We start from the raw sequence: 25,448 nt of genomic DNA on the forward strand, positions 1-25,448 counted from the left end.
GAGGCTGTGGAAAGTAAGTACTTCTACTTATAAAGGAGTGTAGCCTTATAAGAATAAATATCACTAGGGACTATAACGGGGTTGCTCTTATCTTGTTTCCTTAAGAGACTACTCTGGACTTTCCTCTCTTCCATGCCAGCACAGCAGCATTTTAAGCTGTATGCTGGCGCTGGTCATTTCCCTGAAGTTTTAACTTGCTGTTCTGTTTTATTCTGCTTTGTTAGTGGAAACATACTAATGGGTTTCAGTCTCTGACTCTTATTTATACAATTACAGGAGAATGTTTTACATCTTGGGAATCCCTGAAAACACATGTTTCTGTTCACATTGAACTTTTTTGTTTTTGAATGCAAATAATGGATTGAAACTTCATTGTTGCCTCTCAGTTGGGAGCCCTTTGGCATGTGTAAGAAGCAGCTATTAATTTAGCCTTTCTGTACTGATCAAACATGTATTTTCATGCTTTATAAGGCTTCCTCAGTCTTGTCCTTTGTGTAATATTGTCTACTGCAGTTCTGCTTGCAGTGATTTTATGAGTTTGTTACACAGCAACTAAGATCTGCTGCAGAATAGGCGTATGTGAATGTGCCACCTCTTTCAGAAGAGACCATGTAAAAAAAGGCACTGACAAGTCATTGCTGCTGCTGTCTACACAGTTAGTTGTTTTGCTGCAAAATGCTTGCAGTGTAGCAGTTTAAGGTCAGCATCATTTTACCGCATAGCTATCTCAATTACTTAAGCATTAATTACCTGCAGAGTGTTAGGCACTTCCCCAGCAGGTGAAAAAATGAGGTGCATAGAAAATAAGTGATTAATCCAGTGTGGCTGAAAAAAAAAAATTTGAAGAAGGGCTCAAAATGTGCACTAAAGAGTATCTGTCCTTCTCTTGCAGGATGTCTTGCTTACCTACCCAGCTTCCCTGCAGGTTGGTTTAGATTGATGAAATGCCAGCAGTGACATTTCCTTCAGGTTAACTTCATGTCCCAGAGCCTTCAGTCACACAAGATAGGAGTGATCATTCTATTGGGTTTTTTGTTTGTTTTTTTTTCATGGCCTTGTTAACCTATCCATGATAAGCTTTTAAAGTTTGGGATGGATAAATGAGTGTAGAGCTTAGCTTGCAGACTTGGTGCTGCGCCTGCCATGCTCTCTCGCTTTTAGCAGTTCTGTCACATTGTTTACCTCTCTTCCGTAGATTGAAGTTGCCCTGGGGTTTCAGTGGAGCAGAAGGTGTGTTGATCTTGTTTTGCAAACTTTTGTGTTTTTAGAAAGCTGTGTAAGATCCTTGCTTGCATAATAAAATTTCCCCTCTTGCCCTCGTCAAGATTCATCACCAAGTCATTCCACGGGTAACTTCCTTTCCCTCTGTTCAACAGCGAGAAATACAGGGCCTTCAAATTACAAGATTAATGAAGAATGCAGTAACTAAGGGGTCTGTCTTGTTCTGAAGCCAGGTTTCCCAGCACAGTCCTTTTAAGGAAAAAGACATACTATCTGTCTGTCCCTGTAGTATCTTTTGCCTCAAGTAACTACAGAAGTGTGGAGAGAGGTTGTAAGATTGTTGGTTTTACTCTGTTTCTATCAAAAGGACTAAGTTTTCAAGCTTTGGCAGATTTGGATACCATGTGGTGTGGTCAGTTCTGGCTCAGCCTGGAAGGAATTTTGTCTCAGAGTAACTATAGCCTGGAAAATAGGTTGACTCAAATCTGTTCAGTGATGATATATTTCTCCATCTGAACCCTTAGAAAAAGGAAGAATGCACTCTGGTGGAGTCTTTTTAGTAATTACTTTTAGTAATTTAGTATTACTTTTAGTAATAAAGTTCCTGCCTTAGAAAGGATAAACTGTTTGGTTATTCTGCTGTACTTTTCCAGGCTCTCTTTTGATGAAGCTTTTATGCTTTTTTTTTTTCCTACTCTTATATGACTGGAAAATGAATGACTGAAGATCTAAGCTTTGCAGCCAAGACCTGCTTTGTGTGTTCTCCTTGTGGTTAGTCAAAATTAATTCAGTTGTTTTACAGTAAACTATAAAACTCAGATTTTATTCTGGTTTATGGAGTGAAACAGTGAGCACTGTTGAAGTGTCAGCCTCCCTGAACTGGTGTACCTGACCTAGTGATGCACCTGAAGTGAAAAAAGTTAGTGATAGCACAGTAATTGTACTTCATTTGAATAAAGGAGGATTTTAAGGATTTAGAAATAGCTTTCTGCAGCAGTGTTGATTATGGAGATGTCTTTCAACACTGGTGAAGGGTTGCGTGTTAAGTTGCTTTTGAAAGGTATATCTGTGCTATTAAGTATGGCACTCTGAAGAAGCAGAAGCCTGGCTGTCTTGTTTCAGTATCATTGTAGTTTCTTTCCTCTCTTGACACCTACTGAAAACCCAGGTCCTGCTTCTTTTATTGAATTTCATGCTTAGGTTGTGTGGGGTTCAAGTCATGGTCTTGGTGTTTCAGTCAGTCTCATTTCAGGATTCCAAACATTTTGGAGTCAGCTACTGGAGAAATAAAACAGCACAGCAAACAGACCTGCAATACCTTTCCAGGGTAACTGTTTCATGTGTATTCTGTAGTTGTGTAAATAGGGCCATTAGGCCAGAAAGTGACACATCCAGTTTCACATTGAAAGTTTATTTTAGATTATGATTTTCTGCTCCAGTGTATCATCCACAATACCATCGTCTCTCTCTGAACAGTGCCTTCTGGGTATGTTTTTCTGCTTTTGACACTTTTAGCTGTATATAGTTGTTTTCCAGTTTCTGTATCTTTCATACCTACAGTTCTGTTTTCTTTCAGTCTGCCCTACTTTATTGGGAAAGGTGTTGTCTCTGATACCTGGATGTAGTTCTGTTTTCTGTCCTCCTTTTTTGGGCTACAGCAGTGGCGATACATTTAAACAAACTCTAGAAACACTGTGTAATGAATTACTGGAACACCACGATCATACTGTGACTTCCTCCAACTGCAATACAAATATTTTAGTAAAGTTTAAACCTCTTCCTGACTGGCTAGGTGGGATTGTTGCACATGCCTTTAAAACTGTTAAATCAAAACAAGTAAAGTCAGATGACTAGTCCACAGTCATAACCTAACAGTGAGGATCCTGATCCCCTATGTGTCAGATCATGCCACTTTCTCCATATGGTTGCTCTTCTGAGCCATATGGGGGTCTGCAAATGGGCTTTTTCATCTCTGCACAGTGGTTGCTTTAAGTGAACAGTTTATAAATGGACTAGAACCTCACAGAGCAGTGTTTACATGTCAGATTACTGTGCCTACTTAGGTAATCTACTAACCCCATCACCATTCATGTTAAAGATCTTGGATAATGACTAAATGTTACAGTCTTTCTACTTGCTGATATAAAGCATATATTGTAAAAGTTAGTGTAGCACTAAACCATTTTGATCAGATGCCTAAGGCAAAAATACATGTTCTTTACCAGGAATATGAAGAGTATTTTAGATGCTTCAAACTACATCACATGTTTGAACATTCATAGCCCTTATTGACATCATTTCAGCAACTGAACCTTGATAATTTTATTATTTGTCTTTTAATACCCAACATACAAGAAATTAAAACTCTAAAAGTATATGATTTGGCAAAATAAATGGTAACAAATGGTAAAACCTGAGTAACTTGAAAGTAAAGGCCTTTTTCTGATAATCTGCAGTTTTAAGATGACTACTTTTGAGGAGAGCCTGTAGGGGGGGAGAAGAATCAGTGAGAATCAGTAAAATTGTTTCATTTAGGTCATACAGAGTCTTTTTGCTTACTTTTGCATCACAACAGGTGAGAAGGAAATAAGCCTAAATAGTAAAAAGGCTGCAGTTGTGGAGTAAATTGGTCTAACATAGAGGTGGTGTTTCAGCTGAGAAGGGACTAACGATTTCTCAAGTGACCGGAAGGCTCATGAGAAGATTTTGAACTTGACCAGCTTTTGAACCCAATCCAATGTTAATGAATTACCTCTCTTCCAGCTGCATAATTTAGCAGTGGAATGGAAGAAGTCTTTTTTTTTAAGACTTTCTTCTTCTTTCCAGAGGAAATGCTGAAAAGATTTTGCTACTTTCATCATACATGTCCTCTGTGCTGATAGTAAAGGGCTTCTTACTCATGCTTCATGTTCGGGATGTCTGAATATACCGGTAATAGAGAGAGCACAGTACTCGTACAGACCAATGATCCTGAAAAAGTCTTGAGAGCTAGTATGTGTCTCTTGTAACAAATAACTAATATCGAGGCATTGGACTTGAGTGGCTGAAATTTCTGCCCCAATTTATCTGAAGCAGAAGTGTTATTGGAGTAACAAGTTAAACATGTTTTTCTTAGTTGGTAACATGATTAATTTTTCATGCTGTGTCTTCAGAATTGGGCACAGATTTCAGTCCGAAGAATCAAGTAAGCTTAAAGCATATTTCTGGACATCGGTATAGAGAAGCATTGAGATGAGGCTTTGTACGGATAAAATACCAGCATACATACCAGTTGAGGTATGTATGAGACTGTCTAACAAGAGGAAGGGCAATTGGGGTGTTGCTGAAACCAGAAGAAAAATACAAAAAGTCCTTATCCCCCAGAACCTAGTAAAACATTTCAAAAGAACCAAGACTGCTGGCAGAAAGCTTTCTGTAAGCAGGTTAATGAGGGATTCAAATTGTGCCCATAAAAACTTAACAAGAAGATGAACTGAAAGACAGCAAATATGGATGGTTAATAGATTTATCTGGAAAAGCTACTGTTGACCAGAAATTTGGGTTACCAGGTGTTAATTTGTCAGCTAGCTCACTTAATTTAGGAGAAATGAGAAGGGTCAGATTGTTGCTCTATCTTTTTTCAGTTTGTTAAAAAAAATAAAAATTCTAGTGCAAAATTATGACAGTGGCATAAAATGCAAGTGGGATAAAATGGCATCTTTAGTACCCTGTATCGTGCCAGTAATAGTCTCCCAAATAACTGATAGCTGTACACCGATTGGGCATACAAGAACTTATGCCCCTCTCTGGGATTTCAGTATTTTATTAGAAAAATTGCTGTCAAAACTGACATATTAATGTATGAAGTAGGCCTACTTTCATTGATTGTGATATGTAAGTAATCTTTTGGGGATGGGTTGCAGAGAGTGGTGTTCAAAAGTGTTTTAAAAGCAAATTAATTTGTCTCATGAATTAAAACAGTATAGTTCCACATAATTGTTTTGTCACCAGACTGATCTATAAAGTCAGGGGCCATTCTCATTATGAAAGGAGACTTGCCTTTGGTGTCTGTGGTACTCTTCGTCTCCAGGTGGCAACTGCCTGCTGGAGGGTGGCTTTCTGTTACTTCATCTCTGTTCTTGTCATGCTGTACTTAGAGATGCCTAACCTTTTACAGCTCTGTTCCTGGATAAATAGTAAAACTGCACTGTTCCAGTAATACATATATACAAGTATTGCAAATAGGGTTATGACTCAGCCTTTCCCCAGAGACCTAGTGGTGGAGCAAAAGCGGGGGGACACGGGGGGGACACGACAGGAAGAAAACAGAGCCACAGACCAAAAGTGCTTAGAATTTCCCATCCCTAAATCAGGCGTCCTTGTAATTAAACAGAGTTGAAAGATGAATCAATGTACAAAAATGCAGAGCTGCTTGTGATTGTTGGGGGTACAGGGGGATAGCAGGAATAGTACTGGGACTGTGGTAATCTTTTGGAGACATACCAGGCTCAGCATTAACAGACAGAGATCCAGTGCCAGAGACATCAAGCTTTCTAGAACAGAAAAGATGCCTAAAGCTCTGGGTTAGAGGATGCTGAAGGGAGAGCCTTAGGGGTAATGGAGCCTTACCCAATGAGCAGAATGCCTGTCCCCACTGTAGCCTTGATGCTGGAAAGAGACTTTTCAATTTCTGAAATCCTTAAATATCACAGGAGCTTTTGGGGGTTTGAACTTTGCTCACAGTAGACAATGGATTTTGCTAATGCTCTTGGAGAAGGAATAGTATTTATCTCCTTGTTCAGTGTTAGAGGGAGCAGACGTGCTTAATGGAAGACATAAAAGGCAGGAAACAAATTTGAAAGCGTGATAATGTCTGACCTCATTCTGTAGCTCATGTGAGACTGGACCTAGTCAACTGCTAACCAGCTGCAAGCTGGGAGAGAGTTACTGGAGGCTGGAAGATTCTTCTAGGAATCAATATGCTAAATATATCAAAGAAGGTAAATTATAGACAGGAACATTTCCGTTGATTGCTTCTGTGTTGATGAGGTTTGGTGCGAGGTGGCCCACTGTGTCTTAAAGTTTTGTTCCCCATTTGGTCATCTGTTGCCTGTGTAATTCAGTTGGACGTGATGCTGTTTTGCTTACTCTGAAGTGGGTACACAAACTGGAGTGAAATGGCTAAACTTGTTTTGTGTCAGCCACCAAATAACCATCAACTTGGACTCCTAGATGAAACCAGTCTGGAACAAAGCACTTTTGTGTGATATGCCAAAAAAAGAATTCTGTCCTTTTTAATGACCCAGTCTCCTGAACTTCATCCAGCTCACCCTCAAAAGAAAAAAAAAGAGAACAAGAGCTTTAATGCCTTCTGAAGACATACATGAAGACATACATATGCCAGCTCAACTGAAGCAACTTGAACTCTTTTGAAGTCTTCATTCTTAACCTACCTCATGGCATTGTGTCAGAAAGCAACACCACTGAGTCTGAATACTAGGCAAATATTCCAGAACAATTTAATTCTTAGGAGGCATGTCTGGGAGGTAATACTTACCTCCATGGAAGTACTGAATTCAAAGTATTGTCCAGTGTGAGAGGCCAAGTACCTCTCCAGCCTTGGCTGCACTTGCGTGAAAGCTCTCCTGCCAGTTTTCCCCTTCTGCATTCAAGACCATATGCAGAACCTCCTGTTTCCCAGCCACCTTGTCCTGTCTTTTAGCCAGAATACCTCTATGAAAGACCTTCCTACTAGAAATCCTTTGGTAGGCAGCGAAGGAGAGCTGAGTGGTGACAAATACTAGCAAGCAGAGCTAGTCTAACTGGTCAGGAACTTTTTTTGCTGCTGTACCAGGCTTTTAATTGTCTGAAAATACCAGATCATTGTAAGCAGTGCAGAGGAACTACTTTTCAAGAGCAAATATTAATTTCAGCTGGAAAGCACAAGTCAGCTGGAAGGGAATCTGGTGATGAAGGTAAAAGACTGTTCTGTTTTCTGCTTTTTTTGTGAAGAATAATCTTGTGGTTCTAAGCACTAAAGAGAATAGTATTGAGTTCAGTTGCACACATTTTCCATCGATTGGTTGGTAGAAAAAAATTGACTCTATGTTGGTCTGTGCCACCTTAAAAAGTAAGTGTGTTATAAAATGAGTGTACATAGTTCTATGTATAGCATCATGATGGTTTTTCTAGCAATTTACCTATTCATCAAGTGTAAATAGATGGCTGTTCACTTCAGCTGGTGCTTTAGGAATCAATGAGTAAACTCTCTGTGGAATAAAACCCAGGCAGTTTGCAAACAGCCTGAGCTTCCAGCTACTGGCTGAACTGAAGAATCTTAAGTGTGAAATGCACTGCAAAAACATTTTTGCCAGTGAAATGTGTGTTGTCCTGGTGGGAAGAAGGGTACTGAGAAATTGCTTCTTGGCAGTTCAGAGAGTGTAGGTGTCTGGTCCCCACACAGTTTGCCAGAGATGCTTGCAAAGCTCTGCCTGCTGTGAAATAGATTTTGCTGTTTAGGTACTTGAAAACTCTTAGGTGTTTTAAGCTGTAACACCAAAGGTTCCATATAACCTGCCACGTGCCTGTATTTCAAAATATAGAAAACTAAATCTTGTGCTTTAAATGTATCTGCTGTATACACCAAAGCACTAGGAAGTGTCACCAAGGAGGATTGAGGAAAGATGCAGAAAGCAAGTTGTAGGCTTGAATGTCAGCATTCATATGTTGTTCTATGTTGTCTTACTGCAGGTGTCTGAGAACAGTACCTGAAGTTATATAGAAAGCAATAGATTAAAATCATATTCTGTGGAAATGTGACTGTGGGTATGTTTCCACTAAAACTAGTTGAATGTTTTGAGGCTATAAGAGCTGGTGTCAGTTAAGGAGAAAAATGAATTTGTGGCGAAAGACTTGGAGTCGGGAGGATGAGGGTTGTTCCTGGCTCTGCAATGCATTTCCCATGTGACTGTGAAAGTCACAAAATCCTTGTGTTGCAGTTTCCTATTCTTAGTGCAGCGATAGTAGCCTTTTTAGAGGCCCAGTAACATCTTTACAATTAATTAAGCATTAATACCTTACATCCAAGATCTCTGGTGGAAATTCTCGCCCTATGAGGTGAAAACAGTTGCCAAAGTCAGCACAGTCTTTTAGGTATCCCAAGGAGCTTGCTTAATTTTAGTTACTTTGAGAAGCATGTTAAAAAAAGAGAAACAAACAACCAAAGAACCACACCCCAAAACTACCAAACAAAAAAAAGCCAAAAAAACCCAAACAAAACAAAAACCAGCAACAACACCAGAAAAAAAATTCCACAACCACCAAAACCTGTGGGGGAATCTTTGGGCATGCACACATTCTTCCCAACATTAGTGACCTTCGCTGTAAATGATAGTGTCTTTTGAGATGGGTTTGAGGTGCTTAGTTCAGCCTCAGCTCCTTTTTGATCTACTTATAAAGAATGTTTAAGGACCTAAAGATACTTGTAAATTAATTTATTTACAATTCAACTATGTTGCTCTTTTTCTGTGCTGGATCTATTTCCTTGGTGCTTTAAAGGACTTTTTTGTACAGTACAGCTGTCACTGAGGATGGGAAATGTCACTTGCAGTAGAAATTGATACCAATAAAGTTACTGTGTTCATGTAGATTTACTTGAGTGCCATCTCCCATTTCTGACCTGTCACTTAATTTGGACCAGTCCTAACCTGTAGAGGTGGGTTACAACCAGCACATACTCATTACAGCTGTCATGCTGGATTTTCTTGGTGGGGCTGTTGTCAGAGGGAGGTAAGTGTCTCCTGCAGAAGAGAAGCATGAGGAGAGAATTCCTAATCCTCTTTTCTTTTCACTCTTTCTTTTCTTCTTCCCTCATTACTCCCCCTTTCCCTTGCTATGTGCCTGTCATGTCATGCAGTGTTGGGGATAAGAATAAGGTGCTTTTTATTTGGGTGTGTGTGTGCGTGCTGGTTTGTCTAGACTACATACTTGTTGAAGTAGCAGTCTAAATTCTATGATCTAGCAGGCCTAACATTTCAGCTTTGTGCTCTGTTCTTGTATCCTTATAATCTATTTGACAGTAAATACTTACAGGCATAGGAAGCTAGGTTTCCCATCTGCCAAATAAGATTGAACTTGCTGTAACCATACTTACCTATTTAATAAGAAGGGTTGCATTTCTTCAGGGTTTGTAAAGCATTTAAAGGTCATTGAACTAAAGACCATATAAACATAGCTGTTGCCAAGATGAATCAACTTGTGCTGCAGGAACAATGAATCTATTTAGGACCTCTGAAACGAAGATTTTTGTTACAAATTTTGAATGACAGAAAATACTGGTATGGGGTGGGGAAAAATGCAGAGGTTCATGAGGGAGGCGTGGAGTTTTCTCCCAACTTCATGTCTTAATTTTTTTTTTTTGCCTCTCTGCTTGCAGATTCTCACAAACACAAAGATAAACACAAAGACCGAGAACACCGGCACAAAGAGCACAAGAAGGACAAGGAAAAAGACCGTGAAAAGTCCAAGCACAGTAATAGGTGAGGAAAACATCAATGAAGTCCTCATAGGTTAAAACACTGTTGCACATGCAGTCTTACAAGAATCGCTCTGATGATAAATGAGGATGGAATTGCTACCTTTTGAATGTGGTTTATGTGAGTGTAGGTACTTCAAGCCTAACTTCTGTCATTGCATGCATTTCCATATGGGTAGCTGAAGTAGTGTATCTTGCAAATGTGAGCCAATACTAATGTCTAAAAGATTATTGTAGCTTAGTGTTAAGGGCATTGAAAACTAGTTTAACGCCATTTTCATGAAGATTGATCAATTTTATTCATAATCTTTTGTGTGTGTGGTTCCAATTGTTTGTCAGAAATGTGGAGCTCTCTTGAGTGTTGGTATAAACCCCACTGTTTCAGCATAAATGAACCTGGTGTGACTACTCAGCCTCCTAATAATTAGAAGTGGCTAGAAAGACAGAATGACGGTGATGTCCTTGGCCTGCTACCACAATGGTTGAATATCTCACTGTAAGGCAGTATTATGAACTTCTGCAGGGTTAGATGATGAAAGGATTGCATGCTCTTTTGTCTGATCTGATTGATACAGTACACTGCCGCTGTATGGGGAAGGTGTTTCATGCCAGTCACCTACCTTATCCTCCACACTGAACATGAACACTTTCTTACTTGTGATGACCTGTAGCTCTTGAGGTGGTGGTGAATTGTGAAATTGTCCAGTTAATACCCAAGCCTAGGCTGTGAACTGCAAGAACCAGGATGTGCAGGTCTGTCTGTGGTGATTTGGTGTGATGGAGCACAGGGTGAGTACGTCACACACAGGATGTTACTCAAAATCTTTCGTAGTTGTAACTCCTGACATGCAAGTGCCATGGAGCTTACATTGACAATGAAACTTGCAAAAAAACCCAGTCCCTGCAGGGTAAGTTTCTGTTGTGAAACTTGGTGAATGGCAGATAGTGTTTATGTTATGGCTAAGCAAGTGTTTCTAGTTGCTATGCAACTGTGATAACACAACCTAAAAATGAATAAAAAAGCTTGTGTTAACAATGATTTCTATTAAAAAGAAGTGTGGAAAGGAGGAGAGAGAGTATCTGCTGAGCAGTGGGTTTGTTTTATTGGAGTCACACTTTATCTGAGTTTTCTGTAACCTTTTGAGAAGTTGCACAACCTTACTGGTCCATAATATGTTTTTTCTTTGGTTTTTTTGACAGTAAATGGTTGACGTGGGGGGGGGGGGGGGGGGTATAAATCTAGGCCAAATAACTTGCATTTACTGGCTTCCACAGCTAAGGTGAAATTCTATGGACACATTGTTTGCACTTTTCTTTGCTCACATATCTATATTGCCTTAATTTCTGGTTTTCATTCTTCTGATCTTCAAGCATACACCCCAAAACTGACCGTCTCGCATTTCCAAATGTTCATTGCTTCATTTGAAAAACCATTCTCCAGCAATTTCAGCAAAGTATATCCTTTTGTAAGGAGTAATTTAAGCACTATCTTTAAATTTCCAGAATTCATTAATGATTTGACCTTGTTTGCGTAGGAATGGTCAGTGTATTTTTAACTGGAAGAATTAATTATGGCTTATATCTTGACTCTGCATGCCACTGATTGTGTAAACAATAAATACCAAACCATGGAAAGGAGATAAAAATGGCTAATATGTTTTGTGAGGTGTAGCTCATGAGATGATGTGTAATCATGCTTTATCTTGAAGTAATTCCTTCCTCCCTACAGTGTTGGCTTGAAATCCCTGTGAGAAAGGCGGTGTGTTTTCTAGGCACTGTGCCTAAAGCTTCCAGTCACTTTTCATCTATCTATTAAGTGTTCATTTTTCCTGTGAGCACAATATACTGCATCTTTGAGTCCCATAATAGGGTACACCTATGTGGATGGCATGACTGACTGCATGCATGTGCAGGGGGTTTGTTCAAGGCATGCTTTGGGGAGAGATTACATAATATTGCTTTGCCCCTCAGGACCCTACAAAAGGTGGGACTTCCCCAGGCTGAGTGCACAGCTTGCAGAAGTTTTCTAAAGTTATGTTTTCTCCTTTTCAAAACTGCCACCTTAAAAATTAATGTACTATATTGCTGAATCAAGAGATCCAGTCTTGAAGGTGGTACTCAGGGAAGATAACATATGCGGACACATGTGTGGTGCTCTGGTTCGATCACTCCTTCAGGAGTCCTCTAAAATCTTCACTGCTCCATTGATGCTCAGTCACGCACAGGGTACATGACTGCTTGCTGTGTGAAGCCAGCTGACTTCTAAGACAAACTTTCTAGAAATAAGTGATGTCATAATTGAAATTCAAGCATTTCTTTCTGTCCTGGGTTCAGCTGGGATAGAGTTAATTTTTACAGGAACCTGGGAGGTGGGGGGCATAGCTGGGGCAGCTGACCTGAACTAGCCAAGGAGCTATTCTGTACCATGTGACATCATGCTCAGTATATAAATGGGGAGCAGGCTGGGGGGAGTTCTCTTGACTTTCAGTGGGGGAAGTAGCAGAGCGTCGTCGGGTTCTGGGTGGTGAGCAGTTGCACTGTGCATCACTCTTTTTGTATATTCTTTCATTAGTACTGTTGTTGTAACTTCTCTTTTTTTGTGTTGTCCCAGTAAACTGCCATTATCTCAGCCCTCGAGGTTCTGGGTTTGTTGTGGGTTTTTTTTCTTTTCTCTTCTCTGTCTCCTACCTATCCCACCAGAGGGGGGCGGGAGGAGTGAGCAAGTGGCTGTGTGGTCCATTGTTACTGGCTGGGCTGAAACCACGACAGTCTTTTTTGGTGCCCAACGTGGGGCCCGAAGGTTTGAGATAACGACAGATCTGGCCAGAGCGTGTTGAAACAAATTTGCAAAACGCATTTCTTATATTAGATAAATAGATGCTAGTCAAAATGTTCGTTCATTTGTTTACATGGTGGCGTTTTGTAAAATCTTATATACTTTTATGTATTGCCTGTAGTTACATTTCTCACCTCTGGGAGAGTGATTGGGATTATCATTTTGCTGTACTGGGCAATGTCAACTTGTGAAATGATTACGTCACTGGTCATGAGGTTAAGCTAGTATCTGTATGAGGCAGTGATATAATTTCCATACTTTGGGTGCCTTCTGTCAGAATTTATTGGTAATTACACCCAATCCATGGGGAAGTTAGGGGGGGATACTTCCTGTCCATTCGCTTCCCTTCTCTCCTTCCGACTAATTACAACAGCTTTTGAGAATTTTGAATATCCTTGGGATGAGCAAGCCAACATGCTGTTAGTGCTGTGTCTCCTGAATATGTTTCAGGTCTTTAGGGCTACAAAAAGGCTCTTTAAGAGTTCCACCCAGAGATCTGCCCCAAAGCTGGATATTCATGGGTGGCACGGCATGTGGGAGAATATGGGCAGGTATCTAGAGAACTTCTCACTTCCAGTGGCTTGGAACTTCACTCCTGAACAACTACAGAACCCTCATGAAGTGGTAGAATATTTGACAGGAAAATGCGGTGGCTGTTTGAGAGACACACAAGTTACTGCACTGTGCTGGGCCCTGGCCGGTACAGAAGAAGAAACACACAAAGAAATCAGTTTGCTTAGTGAGAGATGGAGATGAGCTAGGGTCATCACAAGAACAGGAGGAAGAGGCAGAACCTGAAATAATCACCCGATCTCTATCCCCGAGTTGCGTGATATACGAAAAGATTTTGGCTGCCACCCAGGTGAGCACACTGTTACCTGGCTGCTCCGATGCTGGGATAATGGGGCCAGTAGTTTGGGATTAGAGGGTAGGGAAGCCAAGCAGCTGGGATCCCTGTCTAGGGAAGGGGGCATTGACAAGGCGATTGGGAGAAAAACACAAGTCCTCAGCTTCTGGAGGCGAATTCTGTCAGGTGTGAAGGAAAGATACGCCTTCAAGGATGAAGTTACATGTCACCAAGGCAAGTAGACCACCATGGAGAGAGGTATCCAGTACGTGAGGGAATTAGCCATGCTGGAGGTGATTTATAATGATCCAGAAAATGGGCAGTCACCCACAGATCCAGATGACGTCCAATGCACACAACCCACGTGGCGGAAGTTTCTGTGAAGTGCACCACCAACCTCTGCCAACTCATTGGCAGTAATGTCCTGGAACGAAGGCTATGGACAAACAGTGGACGAACTGGCTGTCCAACTGTGGCAATACGAAGGAAGTCTCTCTTTCTCCCTACGGGCCTGTGTCTTGGCCATAGAGGAATTGTCCTAGGAGTTCCAGCAATTCAAAGCGGATATGTCCTTCTCCCCACCTGTACAGGCCTGCATTGCAGCTATTGGGAGTAAGCATTCCTCTGCCCAAGAGAGAGGAGAGAGAAAGTACACACGACAGGCTAACCTGTGGTTTTACCTGTGTGACCCATGGAGAGGACATGAAGTGGGATGGAGAACCTACCTCAGTCCTAGATGCATGGGTACCTGAGCTGCAAGAAAAAGCAATCAGAAAAGAGGAGTCTTCTTGGAAAAATGCTGCTCCAGTTTCCTGTGAGCAGTCCCCCAGACAGAGTAGAAAGGCTGATCTCATTTCTGATCCTCTTGAAGGGACTTCTGATTCACGTGTGCAAGAAGTGAGTAACGGATACTCTAACCAGGATTAGAGGGGCCCTGCCTCCAGCCAGGTGGAGGAGAGGGACAACCGAGCCTACTGGATAGTGTGTATTCGATGGCCTGGCACACCAGACCCACAGGAATATAAGGCTCTAGTGGACGCTGGTTCACAATGTACCCTAATGCCATCAGGTTATAAAGGGGCAGAACCTATCTGCATCTCTGGTGTGACAGGGGGATCCCAAGAGCTAACTGTATTGGAAGCTGAAATGAGTCTAACGGGGAATTAGTGGCATAAACACCCCATTGTGACTGGCCCAGAGGCCCTGTGCATCCTTGGTATGGGGCAACACAGCAGCAGAAGTCTTTGAGAAAGGGAAGAAAATAATCCAAATCCTTTTGAAGGCTGGTTTTGCCATAAAACAAAGTAAGGTCAAGGGACCTGCACAGGAGATCCAGGTTTTAGGAATAAAATGGCAAGATGGGCGTCATCAGATCCCCCTGGATGTGATCAACAAAATATGCAGCTATGTCCCCACCGACTAATAAAAAGGAAACACAGGCTTTCTTAGGTGTTGTGGGCTTTTGGAGAATGCATATTCCAAATTACAGTCTGATTGTAAGCCCTCTCTATCAAGTTACCCGGAAGAACAACAATTTTAAATGGGGCTCTGAGCAACAACAAGCCTTTGAACAAATTAAGTGGGAGATTTGGTTTTGGGAGAGAATAGCCAGTGAATGAGGCTGTATGATATTTAACTGCTAAATAACCTGCCAATGTATGTCATTGTATCTATAGTGTCTATATGCCATATTAAGGGTATCACAGTAAGAATTACCCAAATGACTGAAGGATGGACTTTGAAACTGAGCCAAGTACAACAGTGATAGAACTTGAACTGGCGCTCAGCAATTTCCTAAAGATCAACATCTTTGACCTGCAGACCAAGGACATGGGTTGCACCAAATGTCTTAGCCACAAGTTCCAGAGGCAGCATGCAACAATCCCAACACCTCACACCATCTCTCTTATCCTGAAGAACTGTTAACAACAGATAGAGCCTCAAAGTCATGGACTAAATAAAATTGATGGACTCATTAGAGGGAAAGCCCATCGACTAAGGGAATACTACTGGGGGTGGGGGGGGGTGGGGTGTGCGCGCGGGTGGGGTGTCCATATACTTATATATAAGACGAGGAAAGTGGTAGTGGTTGATTGGAAAATGTAGGATCTGGGCATGATGTAGATGGTATAGAATAAGGGGTGGACAATGTCCTGGGTTCAGCTGGGATAGAGCTAATTTTCACAGGAACCTGGGGAGGTGGGGGCATAGCCGGGGCAGCTGACCTGAACTAGCCAAGGAGCTATTCCATACCATGTGACATCATGCTCAGTATATAAATGGGGAGCGGGCCGGGGGGGGAGCGCTCGGCTTTCAGTGGAGCGTCAGGTGCTGGGTGGTGAGCAGTTGCACTGTGCATCACTCTTTTTGTATATTCTTTCATTAGTACCGTTGTTGTTGTAACTTCTCTTTTTTTGTGTTGTCCCAGTAAACTGCCATTATCTCAGCCCTCGAGGTTCTGGGTTTGTTGTGTTTTTTTTTTTTCTTTTCTCTTCTCTGTCTCCTACCTATCCCACCAGAGGGGGGCGGGAGGAGTGAGCAAGTGGCTGTGTGGTCCTTTGTTACCGGCTGGGCTGAAACCTTGACACTTCCCCAAATCCTTTGAGTCAGCTGTCATCCATGTAATTCCATAAATGTAAGTTGTGTCTGTGAGGATTAGGTTTAGGTAATTATTTTCTTGTGAAGGAGATAGCCCACCAGCTCACATCCTGGGGGTGGAGGTGGAGGAAGATCTGTGGTGAGCAGGGAGTTGCTTAGAGGGGAGCTGCTCGAAGGACCTGAATGGAGGACATGCTTGTGGCCAGGTGACCGTCCAGTGTTCACATGGAAGGTGTGAATCCAAGGATGGTGGAGACTGGACTGGTGAGTTACAGGATAGGATGGGGAAGGGCTGAAGCAAGCCGAGTTTCAGTTTGGGCTCTGTTACTACAGTCACTGTACTAAAATACTTTCCTGGACAGAGCCAGGAATTCAGACAGAAAAGTCTGAATTTTAGGATAGCCTATTGACTGTCCAGTGTCCCTCACTATCATGCTGCTAAGCAGATGGAGTGCACTGGAGAGGGGGGATTTGATCACTTTGCCATTTTTAATAGCTTTTAATTTTGCCAACATTGGGAAGGGAGGAAAGTGCTTTGTGGGGAAATACTGGAGAATTGTCCTCTTTCAGAAGGGCTCTTAGCTGCGATATAATGAGACCAAAAGCAAAATTGTTCTTGGGGGAAGAAGAGTGAGGCCTCTGTGATTTGCCCACACTTCATTAGTTTTGAAAATCTTGGCTTAGCCCTTTAGCCCTTTGAATGGCTCTATTATAGTTGACTAAACAGGGATACTAATTTTTCAACCCATCCATTGCTTAGGCAAAGGTTTTTCTTGATACTGAGCTGGTAAATGTCTGTCTTCGCTGGTGTCAGCCAGTTATGTGTGCAAGCTAACTGAAAGGTGTTGCATTTTTAGATTTTTAGCAAATGGATTCAAAACCCATGGAAACTCTTTGCTTGGAAGATTTTCAGACAGGTTAGAAAAATCTGTTTCCAAGTTTTTCAACTGTGTAGCTAGGAGGGGTTTTCTTGGTGACACACTTGTATCAGTTTTGGCAACAACTCACATACTGATGGATCTGTTTTCATGATGCTCTCTCCACAGCATGAGTTTCATTTGGAAAGCAGTTACTTTATCACCCGTTTTTCAAATGGCACCTTCACCTTGAAGGGGCACCTTAAGTATTTATTTTTTGGATAATATCTGCTAGGTAGCATACTACTGACAGCAACTGGTCATCAGCAAGTTTGAAACGCTTGTCTTTTTGTAAAACAAAACTCCTTTAAGTTCGACAGCTCTTTTAAACCCTTTGCGGTCAGATAAGCGGTGAACCCCTATGTGGTACAAGAGATTTTCGTGGTTGCTTCCTGTCTCATTACAGCTTGTTGTAAAGACTCTACTGGGTCAAAGGTCTTGTTTTTATAAACAAAGGTGACAAAGTGCCCCTTCCAAAACCCAGCCCTGCAGCAGTGCCACCATGTTACTGTGCCTCCACTGTGACCATCCAGTACCTCCTGTCTGCAGCAAAAACATAAGCAGAACCCAACTGCAGGGGACTGCAGCAGACCTCCGAGAGCCTCTCCCCTGCTGAGGATTGTGACAGCCATTTTGGTAGGGGGTATTTCTTCACAGAAGAATTTTGAAGGAAAAAACCCAGCCTGTTTGTACTGAAGTTTCTCCTTTGAGAATGAAAAACAAATGAAAAATAGCCATTATTCCATTAGAAATTAAAGAAAAAACTTCCAAGGTAACAAGAATTTGGAATTTTCCAATGTTTTTTTTCTACCTGTACGGGGGATTTTTAAAGCGCCTGATGAAAGCCTGACACCTGTTGCTAAAATTGAAAATGAATCCTTTAGAAAAGTTTCTTAGATTAAAAGAATTGCATGTAAATTAATAGACTTGCATGTAAATCTTCAGAAAATCCATTCTGTATTTCAGAAAAGCTGCTGTGTTATTGCAAAAGATGTGCTGTATCTTTGATAATTCTCAAAGAGGTTGGACAGTGCTTTAGCAGAAATCCAAGCCATTGTTGTTGGTGAAACTTGGGTTTGTGCCTCTATGGCATTTTATACAAAGTGTGTGAAGAGTCCCCTAATTGCATTCTGGGAAGTACAGTATTGCATTGGACATTGCACACAGTTAAGAGCATTGTCTGGTAGTGTTTGAAGCAGATCATTTTTATGTCTGTCTGTAATAGTTACACAGTTTCATTTCCTGCCCTGTACTTAAAAAAGGCTTTTAAAATAAAACCTGCATCAAGAAGGCAGAACTCCTCAAATGCAGGAGAATGTTTCCTGTATCCAGAATTTGAAAGATCTAAACTGCCAAGATAAGTCTCAGAAATACCTGAAATAGATAAATTTGATTTCGTATGGCAGAAGTGTGTGGAGTGGTATGTAGAACTTCTTAATTTTGCTTCTTGCTTTCTTCCTCTCCCACTCACAAGATGACACTTCTGTATCTCAACCACTCATTTACAGCTGTAGTAAACTGGGAGAGAACATTTGTATGCCTCAGATCTTCTCCATCACCCCTCAAGGAAAGCAAATGCAAAGCCCTCTTAAGAAAAATTCATATCAAAGAATAAATCCACATTGCTATCAAGCAAACTGTTTTCTTTTGCTCCTTTTCTCAGCCCTGTACTTACTGATCCCCAAAAGAAAATCTAATACACACCCATTAAATATAAATGTCAGTGGTTAAAAAAATAAAATGAAACAAATCTGATGTGGTAATAGGTTTCTGATCTGTGGGAGACGAGCATTTCAAACAAGTAGACCATGTAAAATAATGAAATAATGGGTCTTTGAAGCCAAGACTTGTTAGAGATTGGTTCAGAAGTGTTCGCAGTAACAAGTGTCTTTCTGCCAGGTGTCTTGGGCTTTGTGCGTGGAGTGTGGGCTGCCAGTAGACTGAAGAGTGCAGAAATGGCTGTGACAGGGAATGGGAGTAAAGAGGCTGCTCTTGCAGCGCTGATCCATGTTGTCAATGTGACAAGCATCTGAGCTGCAGGAAGAAAAATCTTCTGTCAGATTGCATATTTCCTCCGTTTACTAAATCTCTTGTGATCACAGCTTGAGATGAACTGAAGCGCGGAACATATAAGGGATTTATAGACCTGATCTTCACTGGCATCTTTTAAGTTTTATGGTTTTGCTAGGAAAAACACAGATTCCAGGCATTTCCTAGTCGTGAATGAAGATAAATTTCAGTTTAGACTTCTTCAGACACATTCTCTGATTTATTATGTGATCCAGAACTGCTAAGAATTGTGTGCATTGGGGGCAGGAAGAGGCAGGGATATCTGCCATAGGGGAAAAAGCAATTTTTAAAAAAGATTTCAGCACCCCCTGTTCCCTAGCTTGGGTGGTTTTGGTTTTATTCCCTATTTGAGTGCACAGTTCACCTTGATCAGCTTTCTGATGTGATACTGCTTTCCAGTAGTAAAATTTTTTGCTTTTCATTTAGTAGTACGCCTGATTCTCGTACATCCATAGAAGGTGCATGCTAAGCCTCAGCCTCGTCTCAATATGCTAATGTTGTTCCAATTTATAATATTTTTATCAGCTGTTGATTAGTCCAGCTTTTTATCTTGTTTCTTTTGCTGAAGGCTTAAGCTATTATCTGTGAAACCTGGTGAAAAGACTCCTTTCAACTCTGGGAAAAGTGGTTTCAGGTTTTTTTTTTATTGTATTGCTGAAATCCCAGCGGAAACATTGGGGCTCACGTGTTCATTCCTTGTAATACCATATGATAACCTGCTAACAGTGAGCATAAAATACTGCAAGCCAGCTGAAAACTTGTCCTTCGCTGGCGTGCCTTCTGTTTCTGAAATGCTCCCTGCACAGTCAGCCAGCCGTTCCTTGGTATGCGTTAGTCTGAATACGATCACAGTTTTCCATTAATATTGTATTACGTCAGATGAGATGTGGGCTACGTAACCTATGCTCTGTCCCTATTGTGTTTTTAGATTTCACTAAAATCACAGCTCCCTGTTATTTCACGCTTCAATTGCATTGTAGCAGCTCCTGAGTAGGCAAGAAAAGCTCTGCCTGCAGCAGGCTCTGGTGCTTGCTAGTAGCAGATTCCCAGTCACGAGCTAATTACAGCTGAGAATATGAGACAGAGGAAATAAGAGACACTTTAGATAAAGCATCCTTCCCAGCTTGTGATTTTGAAGCTGGAATGGAAAGGGCCTGGGAAGGGATTATTAACGTACATAAATGGCACCTGAAGAATGCAGTGTTAAATTACTGCAAAGCTGTTGTAGTTTGAAGAAGGAAGCTGTGATCTGCACATCTGCCATTCTTTGGAAACACTTTCCACTTGTGACTTTCCCATGTGATCGTAGCCTGAGCAGCTGCTGCCAGGTGCCTGTTCTCCCTTCCTCTCCCTCTCCTCCCTCCTGTCCTCCTGCAGGCATCCTCACTGGGGAATACAGCCATGTTTTCAAGGGAAACGGCTGCTTCTGTTGCATTTACTGCTTCATGCGCTTCAGCCTGAACTCTCCAAGGCCTTCAGATGTCCTTGTTCACACTAAACCTCTAAATGAAAGGCAGTAAGCTAGCTAACAAAAAGGTTTTAGTGCTTTACAAGATGCATTTCTACTCATCTTGCCTTTGTCTGAACTAAGCCAGTACCATGATATGTGTCTAGATGATGTAATCACTGGTTCTGCCTGAATTAATATGGTGTCCCATTGTACTTTGGTACCTTTAAACTAAAAGAACAGTGCAGGTTGTCAGCGTTAAGCACCTTCAGAGGTGTGAAACTCCCAAGTGCTGTTGCAGCAGTTCAGCTGTGATGGTCTGGGTGAAAAGGAGGATCTTTTGTCAGCAAGGTTAGGTATTTCTAAAATGGATTGTGACCAACTGTTTTATGACCCAATTATTCTCTTTTCAGGCTAACTTGCACTGAAGTTTCCCTCTATCTTACAGGGGTTTTGTTGTTCTACTTTGGTGACTTCAAGCTGGCTTGTTGGCAGAGGGGTATGTGCAGGAAAGGTAATGAAGGATCTGCAGTGCTCCCACAAACGAATTCAGGATAAAATTATTTTGGTGCATGTGGTCTTCAGATCTTTTTGTTTGGTTGTGTTTGGTTTCTTTAAAGAAAAGTGATTTTTTTTTTTTGCAGTTTTCAATCAGCCAGGAAGACAGACTACTGATCTTTAAATTGTTCCCAGTTCCTCCTAATAATACCTTTGGGGTTGTCTGGAAATAGCTTTCTGATAGAAGGCTGAAATTCCTTCTTCAGGGTAAGGATGGCATCCTGTTGCCTTCTCTTTTCTTTGGAGATTAATGTGGTGGTAAATTGTGTTCCCCTGGAGGCTTGCATAACTATCTTAGCCAAATGAAAGACCAAAGCAGCTCAGCTTGCTGACTGAAGTTAATATCTGAGCAACTTGCTTTGCTTTTGGAGGAAAAGAAAGTTACTCTTGTCAGGGTTGTGGCTTGAGGCCTTTGTTATCAGCACATTTCCAAATCAGCTTTTCTGGGAGATGCAGATTTCAGGCCCTCTTAGGGAAGAGGGGCACACATGCCTTCATCATTGCCCGTGTGAGAAAATTTTGGACTGAGTTGTTGAAATCAGAGCTGTGCTCCAGTGTCTAGAAACACGTAGGGCTGACAAGCAGTCTACTTGCAAATGAGGGAGAGAAATTTATGCTCCAGTAGCATATGAAATCAGATTTTTATCTGGGGTATTTCTTCCAGTCACATACCAGGAGCAGCAGCAAGCAGGACCTCAGGGGCTAGCCACCAATACTGTTGTTTTGAAAATGAAGCTGCAGAGTGAAACTGGAGACATAGTTTCCTTGGGTTATCTGAGCCCACATTGCTTTAGTGAGAAGTTTACTGCTTGCTGCAGAGCAAAGGGGAAGGATAGTCTTGTGATTAAAAAATAAAAACAAAAAAAACCAACAACGAAGGCTGAGTCAGGAGTCCAGACTTCTTGATTTTGACTCCCGTGCTAAAAAATCTTAGCTTTAGATTAGATTGCATAACATAAAAAGGACCTTTTCAGTGGTGTCCACTTACTCTCTTTTAAGAGGGATGTTATTTGAGCTTCTACTTAAGCAAGCCTAAGTTCTTAGCACTTTTTTTATTCCAGCCATAGTCTGTAAGCATTCAACACATAAAAATTGTCACTGCTTCTCTAGGGCAATGGGATTTTCTGCCTTTTTCAGTATTAACTTTGCAGATGTAGACTGTCATCTATTAATTTGCTTTTAGTGATGTTTTATGTCCATCAGAGCTCTACCAGTCACATACTGAAAGCTAGTGCTTTTGGCTGCTAGCAAAAATGAGTGTGGTGCTTTTGAGAACTTATGGGTTTTTTTCCTTTTTTTTTTTTTCTATTCCAAACTCCCAAGCAACAGACACTGCCATGAACTTTACCTTAGAGAACTAACTCCATCGATGGCAGTTTGTACCATGCTTTGAAGATGCAAATTGTTGTCTGAGTAAAGCGTGTTATTTCAGGTAGGATTGAAATGCCAAATAAGAACAAGAAAAAAGTCAGAAAATAAAAACACATAGACTTGTAGAGAACAAAACGGGTCTCAGCCTTGCATGTTTGTTCGTTACGGTTTTTTCTGGTATGGTGATATACCTTTGTAATTGTAAAAAATATTTGGCAAATGAGGTACCTAATATACAGATAACAGTATAAGATACCAAGTCAGAATTTTCAGATCCTTCCGAATTCAGAAACGAGTAGTAACATGTGTGGGGTTTGTGCTTTCAGACAGTCAATGAATCTAGTTGGAGCAAAGGAAAAGGAAATACGTGTCTTGAGTCTGAGATACTGATGAATAAACAGGGTACAGAAACTGGGATGTCAAATCTGAGCAAGAGTAGTAGGCATCTTGTGGATTTCCAAGATCTAGTGTCAGGATGTTCTGTGTACGTACTTGCATGTCCTGATCACGCAGTGTACATAACACTATCTGCTGGGTAAGAATAGTTTGCAGTTGTTGAAGCTTCACTCACAGGCAACATGTGGTGCTGTGTGTCTATCTGCAAGAATTTCTGGAGTGCTGGTTGCCTTCTAGTGTTTAGATACTGCTTTACAGTTTTATATGTAGTATAAAGAGGTTGCTAGAGAGTTAAAATGAAACTGATTTCTCTTCCTACTTACACCTTTTAATGTGATGTAGTACATGAATATACTGATTTCCTTCAGATATGGATTTTCATGGTTTAGCTGCTCAGGCTTGAAAGGCTGGTGTGTATTTATTGGAGTGTGTGCAACTCTGAGCTTGAATAATTTAGACCTTTTTCAGGTTTGGGTCCATTCATGCTAGTGTTACAGGAGGCTCTGAAACTGCACGTTGGACTTTACTCTGCAGTTCTACAGCTGGGTGTGGGTTGGCATATTTGTGACTGTGGTTGCCTTCCTCTTAATCACACACAAGCTTTATGGGAGCTGATTAATGTGCTGCTTGCTTTCTGTAGCCATCAAACATCCAACCCTTTTGGAGTCTGTTTTTTATGATAGAAAGAAGACTTGAAGTGTACATCTTTTTTAAAAATTGTGCTCTTACCTGGCATTCCAAGCTTGCTGTTTTTCCACAGCTGTGTTCCCCCAAATCGGTTTGGACCCGCACTTAAGTGTTGAAGTAACTGAAATAAGGAAGCTGCTTATTTCTAGTAAAGCTTTGCATTGCATTGTGTAGTCCTAAGGAGAACCAGAGTGCATCCCAGAGAGCGCAGTAGTGATGGGAGTAGAGCACTGAGGAAGGAGGAGTATCAACTGCCAGTGTGAGGAAGGCAGCTTGCTTGGTGCCTAACCATGCCCAGTAGAAGAGAGCCTGATTTCCATCATGTCTTTGGCTTGCTTATGACCTCAGGGAGTCCACACAACCTTACAAATGTGTATTGAAAGCCTGTTGAATTGACAGGCTTGCTGCTCGGCTTCCACAACAGTGGTGCTAGTCCTTATGGCCAGTTCTTGCCATTTCTGTCATGAGTCCCCTGAGAGTGTTTCCTCACTTTCTGGCTCCAGGGGTCAAGTCATTCTGTGAGAAAATGCATTTTCATTTGAAAACAGCCATGCGTCTTTCTCATTGATAAGAAAAACTTGAAAATGTGATCAAAATTTACCCAAATGTCTCAGAAATCAGAAGTGGGTAGAAACAGAATAAAAAAAGGTTGATTTTCTTCTCCTTGGGGACATTTTTTCCACTGTTTTGACTAAAGGATTTTGGGTGTTTAAACTTTCAATACTGTTATCTGTAGCTCCAGATTCTGAGTACTAGCAGACCGGATTCTTGCTTGGAAACACCTTTGAGTTCCCATTTTGTGTGGTGGGGTCATCTCAGCCGAGCAGAGCTGGGCTGACTGACCATGGTGGTGAGGAACAGTTGATGAAACAGCTCCAGCTGAGGACTGCAGCATTATTCCTGCCTTTTCTGTTTGACTTTGCATAAACACAAGGACATCACATATCCTGTTTGCTGTGGTTTTCCCATCTGTTTGGGAATAATAGAGATCAGCGGTTTTCTCTTTAAGTTCCAGAGATGAGAGCTGCTACAATGACAAACTGTTGTCTGAGCAAAAGCTGACATGGGCATTGACGGGACTGGCAGCTCTCTCTATTCCAGTGACCTTTTTTGTGGACTAGGGAAAAGAGGAAAAGCAGACACAGTGGGAATTCAACCTAAAGTATTGAGCTTTAAGTGTAACAGCTGTGAATTTCCTCAGCAATCCAGGGTGATGGGGATTTTCCTGAAGTGGAGTACTTGGTGGCTGTGATTTTTATGGTATGTTCCCCTCCTGTTCCTCTTCCTCCTGAGGAGAATGGATGACATGTGACAGGAGACTGTAGTGGATCTTCCTGTTAAAATGATCCTGTATTTTGTAGGGTTTGTAATCATGGAAACCTGTGACTCTACTGCTGGAAGTTGTATTAGTCAAATCTCCTTGTATTTCCCTCTGCAAACATACTCTTTTGTCTTGCAGTGAGCACAAAGATTCCTCGGAAAAGAAACACAAAGACAAGGAGAAAACCAAACACAAAGATGGCAGCTCAGAGAAACACAAAGACAAACACAAAGATAAAGACAAGGAGAAGAGAAAGGAAGAGAAGGTAGGCATCTCCTGCGAGATGAGCATGGTTCTGGTTTATACTACTGACTGGTACAAACTTAGTGGGCTAGATGTAGCTTGTACTTCCAAGTTTTTATCACCCTGGAGAGAATTGTCCCAATGCTAACCCAGAGACCTGGTTTGTGGAGTGCTAGATATGAACTTGTTAAGGGGTTTATGTGCAGGTATTGTGAGTGGAAACATTTCCATAATGGAGCTGTGTCCACTGGCTCCACGTTTTTTCCCGTTACTTTTCACTTTGCCAAGCTTAGATTCAGAGACAAGTGAGAAAAATCTGTTAGTTCACGTTGGTTCCATGCAAGGATATACACTTAACTCCAATCTGTTGAAGAAATTGGAGGGCCAGAATCTACTGAATTGACTAAGACTTACAGAAAATATT

The 25,448-nt window shown here is 41.4% G+C and overlaps 1 protein-coding gene across 1 annotated transcript in view; it reads left to right on the forward strand.

The window, feature by feature from the left end:
* TOP1 (DNA topoisomerase I) overlaps window positions 1-25,448 on the forward strand; it is a 79,529-nt gene that overhangs the window by 21,202 nt on the left and 32,879 nt on the right. The window contains exons 3-4 of the mRNA XM_049816510.1: window positions 9,635-9,737; window positions 24,920-25,046. Of these exons, the coding sequence (XP_049672467.1) occupies window positions 9,635-9,737; window positions 24,920-25,046 (230 nt within the window). The remainder of the gene's footprint in view (window positions 1-9,634; window positions 9,738-24,919; window positions 25,047-25,448) is intronic.

The sequence above is a fragment of the Accipiter gentilis genome, chromosome 14, assembly GCF_929443795.1.
Source record: "Accipiter gentilis chromosome 14, bAccGen1.1, whole genome shotgun sequence".
Lineage (NCBI taxonomy): Eukaryota > Metazoa > Chordata > Aves > Accipitriformes > Accipitridae > Astur > Astur gentilis.